The sequence below is a fragment of the Colias croceus genome, chromosome 17 (genome assembly GCF_905220415.1).
Source record: "Colias croceus chromosome 17, ilColCroc2.1".
Taxonomy (NCBI): Eukaryota; Metazoa; Arthropoda; class Insecta; order Lepidoptera; family Pieridae; genus Colias; species Colias croceus.
The window spans coordinates 3,511,486-3,530,682 of NC_059553.1; the positions used below are offsets into that span (position 1 = coordinate 3,511,486).

General features: G+C 32.5%; 1 protein-coding gene and 1 long non-coding RNA gene across 4 annotated transcripts in view; both read left to right on the forward strand.

Annotated features, from left to right (window-relative positions):
• LOC123698960 (ceramide transfer protein) overlaps window positions 1–19,197 on the forward strand; it is a 44,351-nt gene that overhangs the window by 13,599 nt on the left and 11,555 nt on the right. For all 3 annotated transcript variants that reach the window (XM_045645797.1, XM_045645796.1, XM_045645798.1), the window contains exon 7: window positions 18,600–18,782. In XM_045645797.1, coding sequence (XP_045501753.1) covers window positions 18,600–18,782 — 183 coding nt within the window. The remainder of the gene's footprint in view (window positions 1–18,599; window positions 18,783–19,197) is intronic.
• On the forward strand, window positions 14,471–15,154 carry LOC123698961. Its single transcript, XR_006752474.1, has 2 exons — window positions 14,471–14,707; window positions 14,871–15,154. It is a non-coding gene; the product is annotated as an uncharacterized LOC123698961 (long non-coding RNA).

Sequence of the window (19,197 nt, forward strand, 5' to 3'; positions counted from 1 at the left end):
ATTTATTGTAACTAGGTATACAGGGTTAGTCCTGTATAGTTTCAGCATGAGTTTTAATTTGAGTGGTTTTTGGATACTAAGACCTTTATGTGTGTTGTAGGTAGGTAATACTAGTAATAATAGGTACATAGAAGATGTATATCAAATAGCGTAAAAAATACTATGTATTCTCTTTATCTATGTTTTGTGATAGTTGATGATATATAATGCTAGGTTTTAAATGCAATTTTACTACTATATGGTTGTAATTGAAGGGTTTTTTTTGTAAATATTGAATCAACCGCGCAACCGGTAATGCGTTTCAAAATAATTATAGTACAGAGTACAGACATTTGACCTAATTTCGATCTACTATTTTACTCATTTGAAAACAAAAATTTGTTGCTAAAAATAATGTGTAGGTATGCAATATTTCACATGACTTGATACCTAAAAATAAATTGCTTATCAAGATTTTATTCCAAAACTCCAGTTTTGGCTTTTATGTTAAAGATAATATAATAAACAGATATATACATCCGTCTGTAAAGTTGGACGAAAAATTAAATGACGTCGTATATAATTTTAAATCAAAACAAAAGAGAGAGTGGTAAATCTTTAAAGTCTTTACACAACCGCAAAAAAAAAGGCTACTATAAATACAGTACACAAAACGCCAGCAGCTAAAAACGTATCACTAGGTACTTATATGACTTGCGAAAAGCCAAACATTAAAGAGAAAGCGTTACATTTTTTGTAGCAATAATAATAATTATTATGAAGAGTATTTTTTGCGTATTATACAATCTGTCGTAACGTTACGATGTGAACGTGTTGGACTCCACCTAGGTCGACTGGTGGATGGTGAAGTTCGTTGCACTGATGTACTGAATACAATAATTTCATAATGTTTGCTTATTTTACTGTTTTGTATTTTACTTTTAAATTATATATGCTAGCTGCCCCGCTAGACGTTGTATTGCCATATTGCCCCTTTTACACTTTATTTCTAAAACTAGCTTCCGCCCACGACTTTGTACGTGCATCCCCGTTTTTCCCCGTTCAATTTTGGGAAATCCTTTCTTAGGGGACGCCTACGTTATGTCATCTACCTGCATGCAAAATCTCAGCCCGATACGTCCTGTGGTTTGGGCTGTGCGTTGATAGATCGCTATTATATCAGTCACCTTTGAGTTTTATATATTATATAGATATGTTGAGTACTAGCTGCCCCGGAAGACGTTGTTCTGCTCTATATGGCCCCTTTTACACTTTTTCTCTCCATAAGAACCTTCCTTGTTGATTAACCGAAACGTTAAAGCTTCTGCTGAATTTGTCGAGTCGTTGTGAAGTTTTAATCTTGAGATTGAAAAATTGAAACACATCTGGAGATTCATTTTTCTTTATATAGATATGAAAGATATTATTGTCGTGGCTTTGGTAATGAACGACGGGGTTTCATATCTCTTGAATTGATTTAAATTACATAAATACAAAACAAGTAATAAATCTCATTAGTGTAGTTAGAAACCTTGTCTTGTGGCAAATAAATAATGCCAGGGAGATTAATCTTATAATGGTAATAAATATATTGCAGTCTTTATTTAGTTTAGAAAATATCTCAGTTAATGTTAGTACTTGTACATTGTACATATCAATAGTCTGGTTTCCATGAACATTTTAATTAAGCTGTATTCTGTTAACGAGTACAATAAGTTGTTATTAATACGAATTAAATCGATTTTATATAGCGTGTTACCTAATTATCACCTCAATTAGTAGTTGGCCACAAAAATTCAACCAAATTACGTATTCAGCCTATTCGTTATTCGTCTATTATTAAATTACATTATAGTTGCGTTTAATATAATTTTCATGTCAGCATTGACCTGGAATTTTATTAATTTATTTACTGACGTATTGGTTTACGATTTACTAACATTAGTGCTGATTTACACAGGGTCAGTAGACAAGTCAGTCGCGGCGCCGAATTTCGGCGCCGCGACTGACTTTAACTGTTTACTTAGACTTCAAGCCTCTGTACTGACTTCAAATCTGTTTACACAGGGTTTTTTTTCGGGTCAGCACTGATTTGCCTCGAATTTGTAGTCAGTTACTGACCCTGTGTAAATCAGCACTTATTGATATTTTATATGAGAAATAGACAAAATAAAATTATAACAAAGCAACATAACAGTATTACCTACGACGAATATTTATACGAATAGGGATCAAAATGTAGATTTTAAAATTAAATATAGTCAGGCTGATAATCTGGAATTAATAAATTATCATTTTTATATGAGTGAAAAATACTACCAAATTATTATTTTTTTCTGTTTCAACCGATGTTTATGGAGTAACACTGACGCATTCACTTTCAATTAATTTGAATTTGAATTTAAACTGCTATAAGTGGTCTCCCTATAACAATAGAACCATTAGTCGGCATCCGTTCTGATTACAAAGCATTTTTTTTTTATATCCCATAAAATTTCTTTCACATTAATAAAATTGATGTATAGAAATATTGAAACAAACCAAACGTATAAGTTATCCTGTTAGTATAAACCAACGGTATAAACGTAGTTAGTATAAACGAGAAATTACGACTTTGATAAGGGACATAAATTAGAACTGTGTATCCATTTGCTCATTATAAATGAGCTAAGAAGACACATAAACATTCACCAGGCTACAATCAGACCAAGATGTTTCGTTTGCTCATATTGTTTTCTATTTTACAAATTGGAAATTGTGAATTTTGTATCGGCCAATTGTGCGCATACGCATCGGATTCTGCCCCAACAATGTGTGAGAATAAAAAAGATGTATTAATGAAGGAAATTGATCTATACGAGAGTATTATTAAAGAACTAAAAGAGCAGATCATCAGTCAGGATGCTTTAATTCAGCAGCAACAGAAAGATTGCCAGCTACGAGGGAAACGACAAGGTGAAATGTGTATGGTCCTGCATAAGCAACAACAACAACTTATTCAAGAACAACAACGACAGTTACAACAGAAAGATTTTAAAAAGCAAAATGAATAACACAAATTCAAAATGGGATGGATTCTTGTGGTTTACCAGTAATTAAATAGAAATTAGGAGAGGATATATGGTTGAATAAAGCCTCTGATCTGAGCCTCCTTTATTATTACTAAATCAACGAGATTCTTTTAAAGTTGCATTTTTATAAGGCATCGTTTTAAAAGTTAGAGAAATTAAATAATATTACATACATTTGTGTCTTTGTATTTATCATGAAAATAAAAATGAAGACATATATATGTAATAAAATATCATCATTTTGAAATAATCAAATATGGTTCAAAGAGTAACATTTATAAGAGCTACTTTTAGATTTTATATAATAATATGGCGATTTATGATCAAGACTGGAAACTCCAAGTCGCGTGTCTGACAAGATTATGATTTGACATTTCCTATAATTTATTCTATGTTTCTCTTTTGCTTTACAAGCTGGCATGAGGATGTAGCAAAAAGAGCTATAGTTAATGTAGAGCCATTTTAATAGGCAACATTTGACAGTTCAACAAAATTCAACAACGTAACCTAGTAACGACGACATAGAATAACATGATATTTCGTTTTGTTAGAACTGCACATTTGCTTAACTTTTTTCAATTACGATTACATATTTATAATAATAATGACCGATAGAAGTTATTTTAAGATTTCATTTTACTGATAAACCACTCTAAACATAATAAACAATTTCTGAATTGAAGAACTGACGTCGCTACAATTTTGTGTCAATTAACCTTTTTTCTTTTTAAATACTAGAGACGTTACTCTAAAAATCGAAATCTGACATCTAGAATCGAATGCATTGATTACTTGTGAATAAAAATCATCATAAATTAATAAATTCGATTGACAAATGTTTCAAATCCGTATCGATTAATACACTTTAATCGATGTTTTTAAGCAGGTTACCTCTCTTCGAAGATAAAATTGATAGACGTCAAATGTTGCCTATTAAATTGGCTCGACTATAGTATTAAATGATTAATGATTATATCGCGAAAACCAGGAAGTGGTAGATTAGCTACAAACTATTTTAGTTCAAAGTATTTTGTTTCCGAAGTTCACAAACTAATTATATTCATAGTAACTTTCTGGGTAGTTAAAATAGTCAGCGATTAATGAATTGAGATTTACGATATCTTCTGTGTTTGAATCAATAATCAAGGTAGTGTATTAACTGATGAGTGCTCTATACCAAGAAATAATTCTTTTCGCCAATATTTTACTCAAAATTAATTCGTTTACACGCCCTTTTTCTACGTAATGTAATTGCTTTTCCTCTATGTGTTCTACATCTACACTCTACAGTTACATGTCTTAGAACATCCCTTATAGCTCGTGCATAGCAACTAGGGATGGGCCATTGCGTCATTCGCCATTAAAGAAGGCTATCGACGGCACCCCTCGTCACGGCAGACGAGTTAATGTAGCTAGCTGCTAGCTCGTCATCTTTATTGCACGTCGTTTGATGTTTATTGCTTTCACTCTTTTGCTCTTTCGTGATTGGAGGCGTATCTACATGGTATAACTTTTGATTTAAAAAGTCTTTTGAGGAGGAGACTTTTTTATGTTTTACGAGGTTCTCTTTATAGAATTTGTATCGAGAAATTATAAGTTAGGTAATGTAAATCTGTATAAGTCCGTTCGCGTTAAGAAAATAGTGAGTCATCGTTGTCCGCCGGCCTGGCCACGCCCCAAAGGGGCCATCCATAAAGTACGTCACACGTAAAGAGGGGGGGAGGGGGTCGACAAAGTGTGACATGGTGTGACAAGGGGTGGGAGGGGTCCTAAGTTTCGTGACATCACATTTCAAAATCTAGAGGTACTAATCGCGTAATTTGAAGTATAAATTAAACTAAAAAATATTAAAATATGTCCAACTCTATCTTTAGAGTTTAGGGCAATACGGTTTAAATTGTTTTGTTGACAATTTATATTTGTTCATTAGTTTATTGCACGCCTCATAAGCGAAGCGTTGAGCGCTGATTTTTCAAACTTAAAATGTCTTTATGTATCATACATTGCACTTGTAAGATAATACATACACACACATATTAAGAAAAAACACTATTTTTAACATTCATGATATTTTTGATGTCATTTTTGTTATTTAAACTAGTTAATAAACAGTTTAAAAAAGTTCTGTCTTGGACGTCCGTGTGTCTGTATGTGCGGAGGATTTTCTTGTTAACACGATAGCGACCGAAATACTTTACTAATCGAGTCTTTTTTTTTCTTTTACGCTTGAGTATGCTCAGGAATAGAACCCTTTCATTTTTCAGGGTCTGATTCGATGTGGTTTAATTGTTATTAAATAAACAAAAAAAAATATCGACTTTTTTATATATTTATAGTGTACTCAAAATTCACCATTATAAACTCGATTCTTTATACTATAAGCCAAGGTTTAAAAAAATAAGTTGGTAGTCAGTCCCTTACTTCCCTGCGCAGTTTCACATCTAGGTGGGGCCACAAGAAAAATAGCTCAATTATTACGGTACCGCTTTCTTTACTTTTCCAACTGTTTTGAGACAGTACAAGAGCATTGGCACTTGAGAACAAGTGTATCTACATACTTATATTATATACACCTTTATAAATAATCAATTTTATTGTAAAGGATGAGATTATGAGGCGTGCACTTTTGTTTCAAATATTTGATATTATGTTGATTTCATAAAAAAACTAAATTCGGAACTGCTGTTTTAATTTAAAAATTTTTCGATGTTATATTGCAAAACATGTGACGTCACACTAGGGAGGGGGGGTCTTAGAAATGTGACCACCTGTGACAAGGACGGGGGGGTGCTCAAAAACTCATGAAATTAGTGTGACGTACTTTATGGATGGCCCCAAATTAGAAAGTCGAGTTCACAGTGACTGTTGAAATCTGACCTTCGAACAAAACGGTTGTGTATTTTGCGTGACTCGTTCAACAATAAATTTTGAAAATGAATACTTCACCAATTCGAAAGAATAAATGTGGATCAATAATCCATAGCGGAGAGAGACGCATAATTTACAATGTTTATAAGTACTTTAAATTGTGTGATTTAAATGCAACTGTGGAGAGCATAGTCATAAAAACAGCAAGTGCATGCGGTAAAAATTATTTCATAATAAATGTAACTGAAGAATCTAGCGATACTGAATAGTGATTTAAGTAATTTTAAGACATTTTTTTTCCATTAATAATAATTTAATGTTTAAAAAAATGTTTGTACTTTTTCTCCACTGTGAATACACCCTCATCCTGTAGTTGCACTGATGACTCACTATTTTCTTAACGCGAACGGACTTATAGTTATTGTTTTAAAGCACTACAAGCTCTTTTGATAATGATATGTTTTTTTTTGTGAGTATCTTTTTATTGAATTTGTATCATACTTTATTTTGTAATCTAAGGTATCAATGTAATTACTAATTATTATCCAACATGAATAATAAAGACATAATCCAATAGAACGAGCATAATATGAATTTATTCATGAATGAATATGATAACTGAATAAATGAATTAATGTATTGTTATGTAAATATTTTTTGTAATATCTTTATTTTGTTCTGTTAATGAAATGAAGAGTTATAATATTTCATTTATATCTATGCTAAGTAGTTATAGTAAATACTAGCTTACCGCCCGCGGCTTCGCCCGCTTTGTCTAAAACCTAATAAACTATATACTAAAACCTTCCTCTTAAATCACTCTATCTATTAAAAAAAACCGCATCAAAATCCGTTACGTAGTTTTAAAGATTTAAGCATAAAGGGACATAGCGAAATAGGCACAGAGAAAGCGACTTTGTTTTATACTATGTATTGATGTAATAGATTCATGTCATAAATAGCGTTGTTAAGTATTAAGGATATTGCAGTAGGTGCAAGCCGCAGCCTGTATCATGCAGATTAAGTACAGCGAAAGACTCGGGTTCATAGCATGTACTGAATATTTATCACACAGAAATATCTTAAAATACATCTTTAGATTCTGGTATTGAATATTAGTTTCACCTTCCATTCGATTTTGAAATGAGGCTATTAACCGAGGTTATAGCCCTCATAACAATTATTACTCATTATTTTATCGATGTAACAAATCAGACGTCCCTTTTGGTATTTACAAACAAGAAATTATGAATTTGATAAGGAACATAAATTGGTTGCATTAATTGTATCTATTTGCTTATAAATAAGATAAGAAGCAGCGTATACCACATTTGCCGTGCCTCAACCATACCAATATGTATCATTTGCTAATTTTATTTTGCATTATTCACATTGGAAATTGTGAATTTTGTTTGGGCCCATTGTGTCTATACAATTCGGACACTCTATCAACACTATGTGCACGTAAATATGAACAACTGTTTAACGAAACTAAACAGTACGAAGAAATGTTCAAAAAGTTACAAGAGCAGCTAATGTACAAAGGCTTACAATATCAGCAACAACTGAAAGAGTGTAAGCAACAAGAGCAACGACAACGAGAAATGTGTATGGCCCTGCATATGCAACAACAAAAGCTTATTGAAGAACAACAGCAACAGTTACAGCGGCTACAGCCAAAATAGTTGAGAGAGAAAATTGAGAAATTAGATTCTGCAGTAAATTCGAAGGGACGACTGAATAAGAAATTGCCTGATTCTTTGGACACTTTATCGATACATTCAAAGAGGATATTCTGTTTTAACAGCACTGGATTGGGGAAAACTGTGAAAATATCGGAATTACAGATTTTTTTTTACGAATTTTGTTGTTTTTAATAGCGAGAGGTAATAGTGTAAAAGAAACAAAAAAACTACCATAGTTTAAATCAGTTTGAAAGTAAGAAACAAAAAATCTATATTTTTTTTATTTAATAAACATTTATTGGAATTTAGTAGTGGTAATTTGTTTGTTTTCTGTATCTTTTTTACAGACTGAAATTCAATCTAAATAAAAATGTACACAATCAAACTATTATAGTCCAAGATCCCAGAGCGATAAGACATAACTTATTTTCTAAAAGATGAAACTTTAAGTTCTCAGTAGTGTCTCATGTACTTTGTATACCTGCGTGTTTGTGAAGTTTGCCCAGTGACACCTGGGCAGGTACCAGGTGAGAAAGGTGACTAAAAATAAGAGTTACTTTACTTAAATTTAGATGGCTGATTTTTAGATATATTTTATAGAATATCATTCTCAAATGGTATCGCAAGTATCAGACACTTTTCATGGACCAAAACTTTTGTCAGACGCTTTAAAGCTCCACCAAAAATAAATGAACTTTACTTATTTTTTAATGTCTGATTTTTTAATATGTTATCAACATAACTATTACAAAATTATATTTAATCAGTCAGACAAATTAGAATGACCAAAAATCCACTAAACACAAAAAATATTCAGCCGTGAGTACGAACGCGAGAGCACTATATGAGCATGCGTGTCAGAGCGAAGAAAGTAAATATTCCAAAAAGTACTTACTGCTTTCGATAAAATATTTCCGCATCTCTTTTCAAATAAAATGAATTTCAACATTAAGGTAATAATTAATAATTATTAAAATTAAAATAATTTATTGCATATATTCGGTAAATTAATTTTTAGCATAGAACCTCCACCTTTTTGTTTTAGGATGAAAAAGAAAATAGTGTGACAGGCTTAGTGCTTGACAAAGTGGTAAAGTCACGTATCGATAAAAATACAATAATTATAATATCTATCTTTTTCTTCCCTAATATTTACGCAAGTATGCACATAAATTGAAACAAGATTTTGTAAGGTTTCCATTTTTTTAGATTTTTGTGCTCTTCTAGATTGCGTAAAAAATAGATGCGATCTTTAAACAGACTGGACTCCTAATAGGCTAATAGTGACTATTTGTAGCTATCATTTTGGGAGAAAATATGTCAACATAATTTAAAACTCATGCTGCCATATCTATAGAAATTTAAAAATCGTATCTTTTTAACTTGTAGTAAGATACGGTATGTACTATGTACAAATATATTTATTGAAAGGGCTACAAACTGAAACAATCGATATTTATTTAATGTGAATTGACATCACTTTAAACTTTTTTCTATACTACGTATCTTTGTTATTCAAAATCTGGGAATGTGTCACCCGCTACTATCGATCCACCTCAATACCCTTAGGATACTCGTAAACAGGCTTTCTTGTGCGCGTGAGCCATTTCGGACGTTTTGTATGAAGTTTCCTTACTGTATGTATCTGTATATTGTGTTACTATGGACGTCTCACTCGCTCTGAAACGCATGCATAATGCTCTCGCGTTCGTACTCACGGCCGAATAATTTTTGTGTTTAGTGGATTTTTGGTCATTCCAATTTGTCTGACTGATTAAATATAATTTTGCAATAGTTATGTTGATAACATGTTAAAAAATCAGCCACAAAAAATTATGTAAAGTTTATTTATTTTTGATGGAGCTTTAAAGCGTCTGACAAAAGTTTTGGTCCATGAAAAGTGTCTGATACTTGCGATACCATTTGAGAATGATATTCTATAAAATATATCTAAAAATCAGCCATCTAAATTTAAGTAAAGTAACTCTTATTTTTAGTCACCTTTCTCACCTGGTACCTGCCCAGGTGTCACTGGGCAAACTTCACAAACACGCAGGTATACAAAGTACATGAGACACTACTGAGAACTTAAAGTTTCATATTTTAGAAAATAAGTTATGTCTTATCGCTCTGGGATCTTACTCTATTATGACATAATAATTAATGATATTAGCTGTAGCAACAATCAAGATGGAAGTTACCTTGTAAAATTTACAGGTCTATGGTTTAATAGACGTTGATTTATAACCAAGACTTTATAATCGACGTTGCGTGCCTGACGAGGTTATGATTGGACCTGCTTCCTGTAATTACTCGCTCTTTCTCTTTTATTTTCTATCTCGCATAGGGGCTGTGGCAAAAACGCTTCCAGTCCATATTAATAAAATGCGAAAGTTATTGTACATACATAGTTTACGTAATGTGTTCTATTCATAATGTGTAGTTTTAGAAATCTAAACAATTGTTTGTTTTCGTCCTCATTTCGTCAATATTCGAGCCAGTCAGCAATTGTGACGAAATGATTATTACAATGTTATGTCTTCTGTAATCCGAGTGTAAAAAGATGCTCAATCAGTAATACACTTTTGCTGGTCGGCTTAATAAATTTGGTTCATTATCTTACTAATATTATTAGTTCAGGATACATCGCCCATTTTTGCAAGTGACTACTATCAAGCTAATTTTCCGTTTGTAGCTTTGTTTTGATGAGACGCCCAATAATTTCGTGTACGAAAGTCTCGATTGTGGTAGCTAACAGAGATAACAAGGATAAAAATTTTTGATTTGATGGTTCTCAAATATTTATTACTAACTGATTTTTTTTTTGTTCAATCTCAAGATAATTACCTAAATTATTCGAAAAAATATTTGTCCTACAAAATCTATGGTTGGTTGAAAGAGTCCCCCTTTCCAAAGTATATCGATAACGAGGTCATCATAAATGATTACTAACAAGCTGATTTTTTTTGTTTTCACTTAGTTAATGTTTATATAATTCAACAGACATATTGTCCTACAAATTGCGTAATAAATATTTGAGAACCATCAAATCAAAAATGTTTATCCTTGTTATCTCTGTTAGCTACCAAAATCGAGAGTTTCGTACACGAAATTATTCGGTGTCTCATCAAAATAAAGCTACAAACGGAAAATCAGCTTGATAGTAGTCACTTGCAAAAATGGGCGATGTATCCTGAACTATATATTTTGATACATCGTTAAGACTCATTTAAGTAACTTAGCGTAGCATTTTTAGTAGCATCACTTTTAGTCGCTTTGTGATAATTATTAGGATCTTCTAAGTGATCCAGACTAAATACAAGGATCGTTTGAATCTATTACTTCTACTTACATTACGCAAATGTTTTTTTACAATCCTAGGTAAACTGATTGACACCCTTTTGTAGGCGAGTTAATGTAGCTTGAAGCTTTGGAGCTGGGGTGTCTTTATTACATGTCCTTCGATGTTTATTGCGATAGCCCTTTGCTCGATGTGATTGATGGAATCCAATCTTTTTCAAACCTTTTATTTGATGAAGAACAGTGTTTGGAAGATTATATATTCTTATTGATTCGTTTACTAGAATATATTAGTTTCACTTGCTTCTCGTTAAAAGGTTTTCTAGAGATTTTTAAACCCTTTTTGTTTTTGGTTTGGCTTGATATGTTAGGTAAGCATTTATCTTGTCAACACTTTTGACTATTAGAATTGATTTTTCGCCTACGGGGCTATAAATAAAGTTATACATTCAGGTGATTTATATAAATCCCGTCTAACGGAATGATATGAATTTTTTATTAGACAATAAAGTGATTATAACTGAGCCTAAAAGGAAAATGTAATATTAAGTCCGCTATACCGAAAAACAACTTTACAAAAAAAGCGACATACTTCTTCGTTGTGACGTGTGATTTATATTCTTTGCTCCTCAATATGTATATTCCGTCAGCTAGGAAGTTGTTATTTGAGGGTTCATTTGGTAACTATGACGTCACGGCCGTCATTTGTTTACCCATCCCTTCGCCGGCGGGGTCAGGGCAATACGCGTGTATTCAGTTTTTGTAGTCGCTGATTTGTGCACCATGTAGACGGTACGTTGGCACTTTTATTGCTTTTGTTATATTATATTATCTGTATTTGTACAGATGTTTATGTGGTGCATTGTGTGCTGATAGGTCGCATGGAATTGTACGATTCAATATCGAATTATTTTGATATTGTCCTTGATGATATTGAATATTCTTCAACGTGTACAGAAATTTATTGCTAGCCATTAAATGTTTATGTATATTTATGGAGGGAGCGGTTGTATCTGGATATGTAGAAATTGCAAAATTGAATGTTTAAACTAAGTTCTCTTCGCTTTGAAAAAACAACAACAAACACTCTTGAGCAAATTTTACAACTACCCTCTTCTAATGAAAAAAATATTACTCGTAAAACGTTTACGGCTTAGTTCGAATTACGTGATGAAATCGTAATTACTATTGGCTGAATAAATTTAAGTCCCAGATTATAAAAAAATGTTATTGTGAGGAATTATAAATTATTATCAAAGCACAGCAATTAGCGAGGATTAGTAAACCCGTTTCGAAAGGTTATGTTCGATAGAAAGTTAATGGCCGCTAATGAAACTGCTTAGTGCGGTTAACAGAGCGAAATTAGTCCATTTTCGATAAGTGATACAATGGTCGGAGGCGTTTTGTTGGTGTGACGTCAGCGGCTTTGATGTGCTAATTCGCAATACTTGCTGGAACAAAGCGCTCTGTGCAGTGTGTTGGTTAACTGATACCGTAACCTTGACTCCAGTTTCATGGTTAGAGTTGAAGCATAATCCGTTTACAGTCTTGTAAATATAAATGGACACAGATTAAAAATAGATGATTATATGACTGTCTTTAAGATGGTATAAGCCGATTAGTGTTGTATATTTGATATTTATGACTTCTGTGACGCACTGTTTTAATGGAAAAGGTTGAGGGTGTCTCCTAATATTAAGTAGAGTCGAATGGATGTTATAATGAATTATTATATTTTTAGTAAACACTCGCATATTTTATTTGGTACTACGATAAAATCTATGCTGTGTATAGTGACGTTCACTTTCGCTCTTCTTTTATTCTATTGTCAGGCCAAATTAGTTTCCGCTACCAATTAAGTGCTGACTGTTTTGAATTGTTCCGTTGATAGGGTGCCTAACTGCCTATAAGCTCTATAGATCGTAATGCATATTCCATATCGAAGCATAAGTCAACGTCTTTCATTCTGTTTGATTCATATTTGTATACCCAGGTACATCCACGAAAAACGTCTCCTGTCCATGTTCAGTGTCCAAATTGTCGGAAGTCCTTTTAATAGAATGTTCAAATAAATGTAAAATAAATAAAAGAGGATGAATTTCATTTGTGTTTCGTAAATGGTACGTAATTTAATAATTTAATTGCTTATATATACTTCAAATAATGATAGTAAAATGTCGAATGTCTGATTCAAGCTAAAAATAGCTTCGTTATCAAGGGGTATGGACTGTGGTGCTCGTCGCGTCGGCTTTTACTTTGAAGGGTGTGGTTGTAACGTCATCGGGTAATGATGAACACGCCATAGTGGGAGTGACTACCCTTCGTTTGGATGTCGTATGGGATTTGTAGGTATCATGTTATGTGTCTTGTGACGTCAGTTGTCACGTGATCGAGGGTTGTGGTCCTTGGTTGCTATGCACTGAAAATTATATATTTTGGATCGGAGCATTTATGATATGAGAATTTGTATAAAGAGCAGAGAATGTCGATTGTCGAATATTTCGTGATCAGTATTTAACATGATAAGATTATTTTATCAGTATTTCATGATCAAAGTTCGTTTGATTTAGTCATGGGGGTGTGTCTACATCAAATTCTAAAATGACTATTAATTTATTCAACTTTTACTGTGACCGATGTCTGTTTAACAAGTTTTTGAGAATTTATCACATAATGCAATGGTGCAAACTCGTGAAACGCTAAATTGAATACGTGCCAGAGATATGCACAAAGAATAATAAATTGGGAGCGGTGACTTAAATAACACTGTTTTAACATTCTTGAAAATTAGTTTACATATTATTTTAATTAATATTAATTTTGGCACATTCACACTTACGGTATTATCATGGTTAAGTACCTAGTTTCATTTAGTCTTAAGTTTACTTTCGCTTTCATACTTACACGCTGACATATAAGTTTTAGATATACATAATTAATTTAAAAATCATCAAAGGTTTTCAACTATTTCCAACTAGGTCAGTACATGTTCTCGTGATGTGGAATATGTTTCGTAGAAGTTAATTAACTTCCATCTTCATAATTACATTTTGTATAACACATTTTACAGCGCACAAATATTTGCTTCACGTTAGCAAACGTATTTATCATTCAGTATTTGTAAAGGAAATGAGATGATAACACAGAACACTAAGCAATAACAAATTAAACATCATGTGAGGTTGCAGTCATAAAAATAGATTATAAATTACGAACACTCATGTTGTTACCACTTTCTTCTAACAATACGAATAAAAATAATACAAAGGTCCTTTCTATTTCGAATTTCGATACGGCGCACCAACGACGTCGTAAAATATTGTATAACTGGATGATTTTGACCTTGTGTATAATCCGGAAACTACAATTATCTAAATCCCACTTAAGTATGGCGAAAATATAAACGCAATTATATACGTAGGTATATTTAGTTTACTATGTGGCTTACAATGAGGAATGTTATGAGAGGTGGTTTATTCTTAATTATATTCGTTGCTCGTAAAATTTCGAATCTGAAGTAAAAGATTTAAGTGAGGTCTGCAAAGGTGTGTCTTATTTTAACCCTAGAAAGATAATCATATTGAGTAATACGGGAAAGATAGTCATGCGTCAAATTTACGCATGTTTTTTAGTTAGCTCTAAGTCGCGGTATATTGTTTTTTTTCTATAAATTGTAAGTTATTATATATTTACAGTTATGTTAGAATAATTAATATTACAAATAATTTATTTTTAATTATTTTTATACATATAAAAAAACGAAAACATTAAACGTCTGCTTTAAATCTACAATTCTTGTAACACGTATTATTTCTAATAAAAACTTATTTTTGGCCACAATTATCAGACTTTTTTATATCTTATATATATGTTGTACATATACTTATATAAAAAATAGTGAGAAACAAGTTTAGCACATATCAACGTATGCTCACGACATAATATAACGATGTTACATTTTTTGCAGGAGGAATTTGCCTTTCGTCATATTTCAGAAGGACAAATCGTATAGTAAATACGTTTTTTTTTTTACGGAAGGCCTCCTCAGTACTTTCTTACGATGTACCAGATACTTCATTTGGCAACAACTTGGAGATATTATCACGCAAATATCTTATCAAAGCTGGTGATTCTAAACACCCACGCATAAACAAAGAAGACGGTTCCATGCTTCTATATTTCATGTTTTTTTGACTCGGATGTTTTTGTGCTTTGATGTTAACATTGTGGCTATAAATTTAATATGCAATATCCAAGCAATTTTATTGATTCCATAAAATAAAGCCATTGGCCATCTCATTGTCTTACTACTATTGAACATCAGGGAACACATTCGGTCTAATGCATCTACTTCGCCTTTTGCTTGAATGTAATATATCATCTTTGCTTTGTACCTCATCGGGAAAAGCTTCTTCTGTGTCACTTTGCTCGTCATTTTCAATTTCGTGGTCCTCCTACTTCCCTATCGGTTTCATCACAGGGACCCTCATCGCTTTGCATAAGAGCGGCTAGTATACAATATTCTTCCAATTTTCTATCCCCAATTGTTTTCTATATTTGCTTCAATATGTATAAAAATAAATTTTTAACATAAGTCACAATATACAGTAAAAATAAGCTAAAAAATATTCAAACTACCATAGAAGTCAAAATCTTAAAAGTCACGGTAAAGATAATCATGCGTAATTTTGACTCACGTAGTCGTTATATTTCAAAATTGGTTACTCTAACTTTATTGAGACGTATACCATAGGGTAGCTCTTAGTGACTTATGAAATGTCCTATAAGCACAGTTATGGATTCGCGACATTTAAAAAGATAAAGCTATATTTCGAAAACGCAGGAGTCATTTTGACGCAGACTATCTTTCTAGGGTTAAGTAACAGAGATAAATAAATGATGGATGGATAAATGACGGTTGGTTATATTAGCTATGATGTATTCTGTACCTATACGAATTCCTGGGTCCCGAAATAGTGGTTGTATTTTATTAACTGTCACTGATTGCAGGAACCATTAATAGTAATCAGCGAAATTTTTAGGCGAGTCTTGATTAATACGACCTTTATTGAGGTGGTTTTTTTAACAATATAACATGTTTTATATTGTTTCCGTTATACAGTATACATTAATTACAATTGTGTTTTTAATTAAAATTTATGCGACTTGATATAAGAGAAGAAATCGTTACTTCCATTACCAATTAAATGTTGAACATATTTTTGTACGTTCATATTATTTATATTATATGTATTGTGTAAACACTAAATATCGTTATATTTAGTGTTACCCACATTCATCAATTTAGGATTACCCACCTATGTATATTATGGTATTGCGTTATAGCAAATTAGTTTCAATTTTAATAATTGTTCAATAATAGATACTGGTTCCGTTACATTGTTATGTTCAGTTTATTAATTACCTATTAATATGTCGGTATGCTCTGATTATAGAAAATTTATTAACTAATCGTTTGTAATTAATAATTATAGATTTTTGTTTTAATATTTAATATATAAGGGAGATACAACACTGATGTGAAGGAAGTGATTTCGATGTGTAACTAAAACATGTATGACAAGGTACTATAAGGTTGTTACGCTTGCATACCCGTTAAGAGAAATCAAGTGAAACAGATGTGAAATGCATCTGTCAAGTGCCAGGCTTTCTTTACTTCTCAACTTATACTATATATATTGTTTTGAAATAGTGTTTTTTTAGAAAATTACTAGCGGTTCCCCGCGGTTTCACCCGCATTGCTCCGCTCCTGTTGGTCTTAGCGTGATGATACATAGTCTATAACCTTCCTCGATAAATGGGCTATCTAACACCAAAAGAATTTTTCAAATCGGACCAGTAGTTTCTGAGATTAGCGCGTTCAAACAAACAAACATACAAACAAACTTTATAATATTAGTATAGATAATCATCAAAAGCCAATGTTGAAGCATTCCCTTTGTCAAGTGTGTAAAATCGCTGAGTAATTGAAAATCATTAAAGATCCTTATTTTAATAAGATTACAACAAACTACATGCGGCTTATGAATCACGTCGAAATATATTTTTTTTAATCTATACGCGTCTAGACGACATCACTAGCGCAATCAGTGAAAATTGTTTCTACACCACTTGTCCTTAATCGAATGTAGGTTGGCGGCGCCCCGCATACAATTAATTATTTTCTTAACTGTGACTCATGCTGCATTGATAAAATCAAGTTCATAGCTTTGGTAGTCAAGAATTTGTTTGGCTTTTCGTATATGTCTTATACAGATGTTATGTATATTGGATATTCAGTTAATTATAAATAAAGAAAAATAAATAAAATATCTCTGCATGCCATGTTCTGTATGGTTATGATCGTATGTAATCTTCTATAATATAAAAATGAATCGCAAAATGTGTTGGTAAGCGCATCACTCGAGAACAACTGAACCGATTTCGTTAATTCTTTTTTTATTACATTTCTTGAAGTACGAGGATGGTTCTTAATCTTATGGAGAGAAAACGTAAAAATGTACCACGGGCGAAGACGGGGCGGACCGCTAGTTTTATATGCATTTTACTCTAAAGTTTTAAACTATAATACGAAGGTTGGTCTCCCCTTTGCCGAGTTTTAAAGAAGAGTTGGTTCAAACAGTTAAGTTAATTAAAATGAAACTAAATACTAATACATTTTAAGAAGGCCACTTTACCACAAGAGCACGTTCAAGGGAATGCGAGAAACTATTGAAACAACTGCTTCTTTCATGATGTAACATCATCTTTATTTATAAACGTGATGTTCTGAACAAAGCTTGTCTTACATGAGTGGTCTTAAATAATTTGGATTTGGGCTGCAGTGTCTGCTTCTACTTCTTTTCTACGAAATTGATGCCCTGGCTTGTGTTCCAACATGACTTTTTTGCTCTTGTATACCAATTTTTGCTCCATTAATACTAAGGAAAGCCGTTTTTACATTAAAGTACCTGAGCCTGGGCCTCAGCTCAGCTTCTTTTACATATGGCAAATTTAAAGTTAATAAAGTGGTAATTTAATTTAAAATTCACAGCTCAACAGCTGGTGTTCCGAACAGTCAACATAACTCAGTATTTAATTAATCTGCCTGTTTGTTGATTTTACGCGATGATTAATTGTTTCATTGGCCTATTAATCCAATAAATAATGTTAATCATAAAGTATTTTATTTCTTAAATGATTATAAATAAAAGTGCATGTCATGTAATCCGACAAGTAACATGAGAATAAAATTGCATGTTACAGTTATGTAATATGAAATGATACGGTTGTGATCTGAGGTGGTGCGATCGGACGTTATTTCTCTAAGTTGTTTATTCGTAATGTATTGCTACGCGTGATACTCTTGTCTTGTTCTAGGGAATTTTAAATGCTAAGTTGGTAATGGCATATTAAAAATGATTAAACATTGAAATGAATAGAACCTAGTATTCTGCTTGCAGGAGAAAAATAATCTCGGTTATCGATAATGTAGATGGAATAACTAATAAACATATAATTAATTCAATACGGTTACTAAGGTTTCTCTATACAGAGCTAACGCAACCAGTCATAGGCAAGACGTAGACAGACTCCAAAGAGCATTATAAAACCTTTATATAATTCCGAATCGTGATCGATTTTTCTATTCTTTAAAAATGTTGTAAAACTTAATATTAAATATTCTTGTCCACAGGAGGGCCCGCACTCCACCCTCCCGGACGACGAGTTCTACGATGCGGTGGAGACCGGCTTCGACAAAATGGAGGAGGAGCGGTGCGCGCGCGTGTCGTCGCCGGCCGAGCTCACGCGCGACGAGGTGGAGCTGCCCCCGCCGGCCATCGACAACCGGCTCACCGTGCACCCGCTGTGGCCCGAGGTATAGATAGATAGATAGATAGAAAACACTTTATTGCATACAAAAACAAAATTTACAGAAACGATATTATTATAATAAATGTACAATTTGGCGGCCTTATCGCTTAAAAGCGATTTCTTCCAGGCAACCTTGGGATATAGGAAAAATAAATCAGTAAAAAGGTAGATAGTGCATAAATACATACATATACAAGAAACTGTAATTATACATAGATAGATAACTTAAGAATCAAATAATATTATACAAAAACAAAGGAGAAATGAGCAGTATAGGAATACAAATATTAGAAGAGAGGAAAATAAATTTACATAAATAGATAACTAAATCAGCAAAGAACATAGACAAACAGCATTAAAGCAAAAGGTATGTAATGTTGACACCATAGGAGAGGTGGAGAGGTTCGTCTGCTGTATTA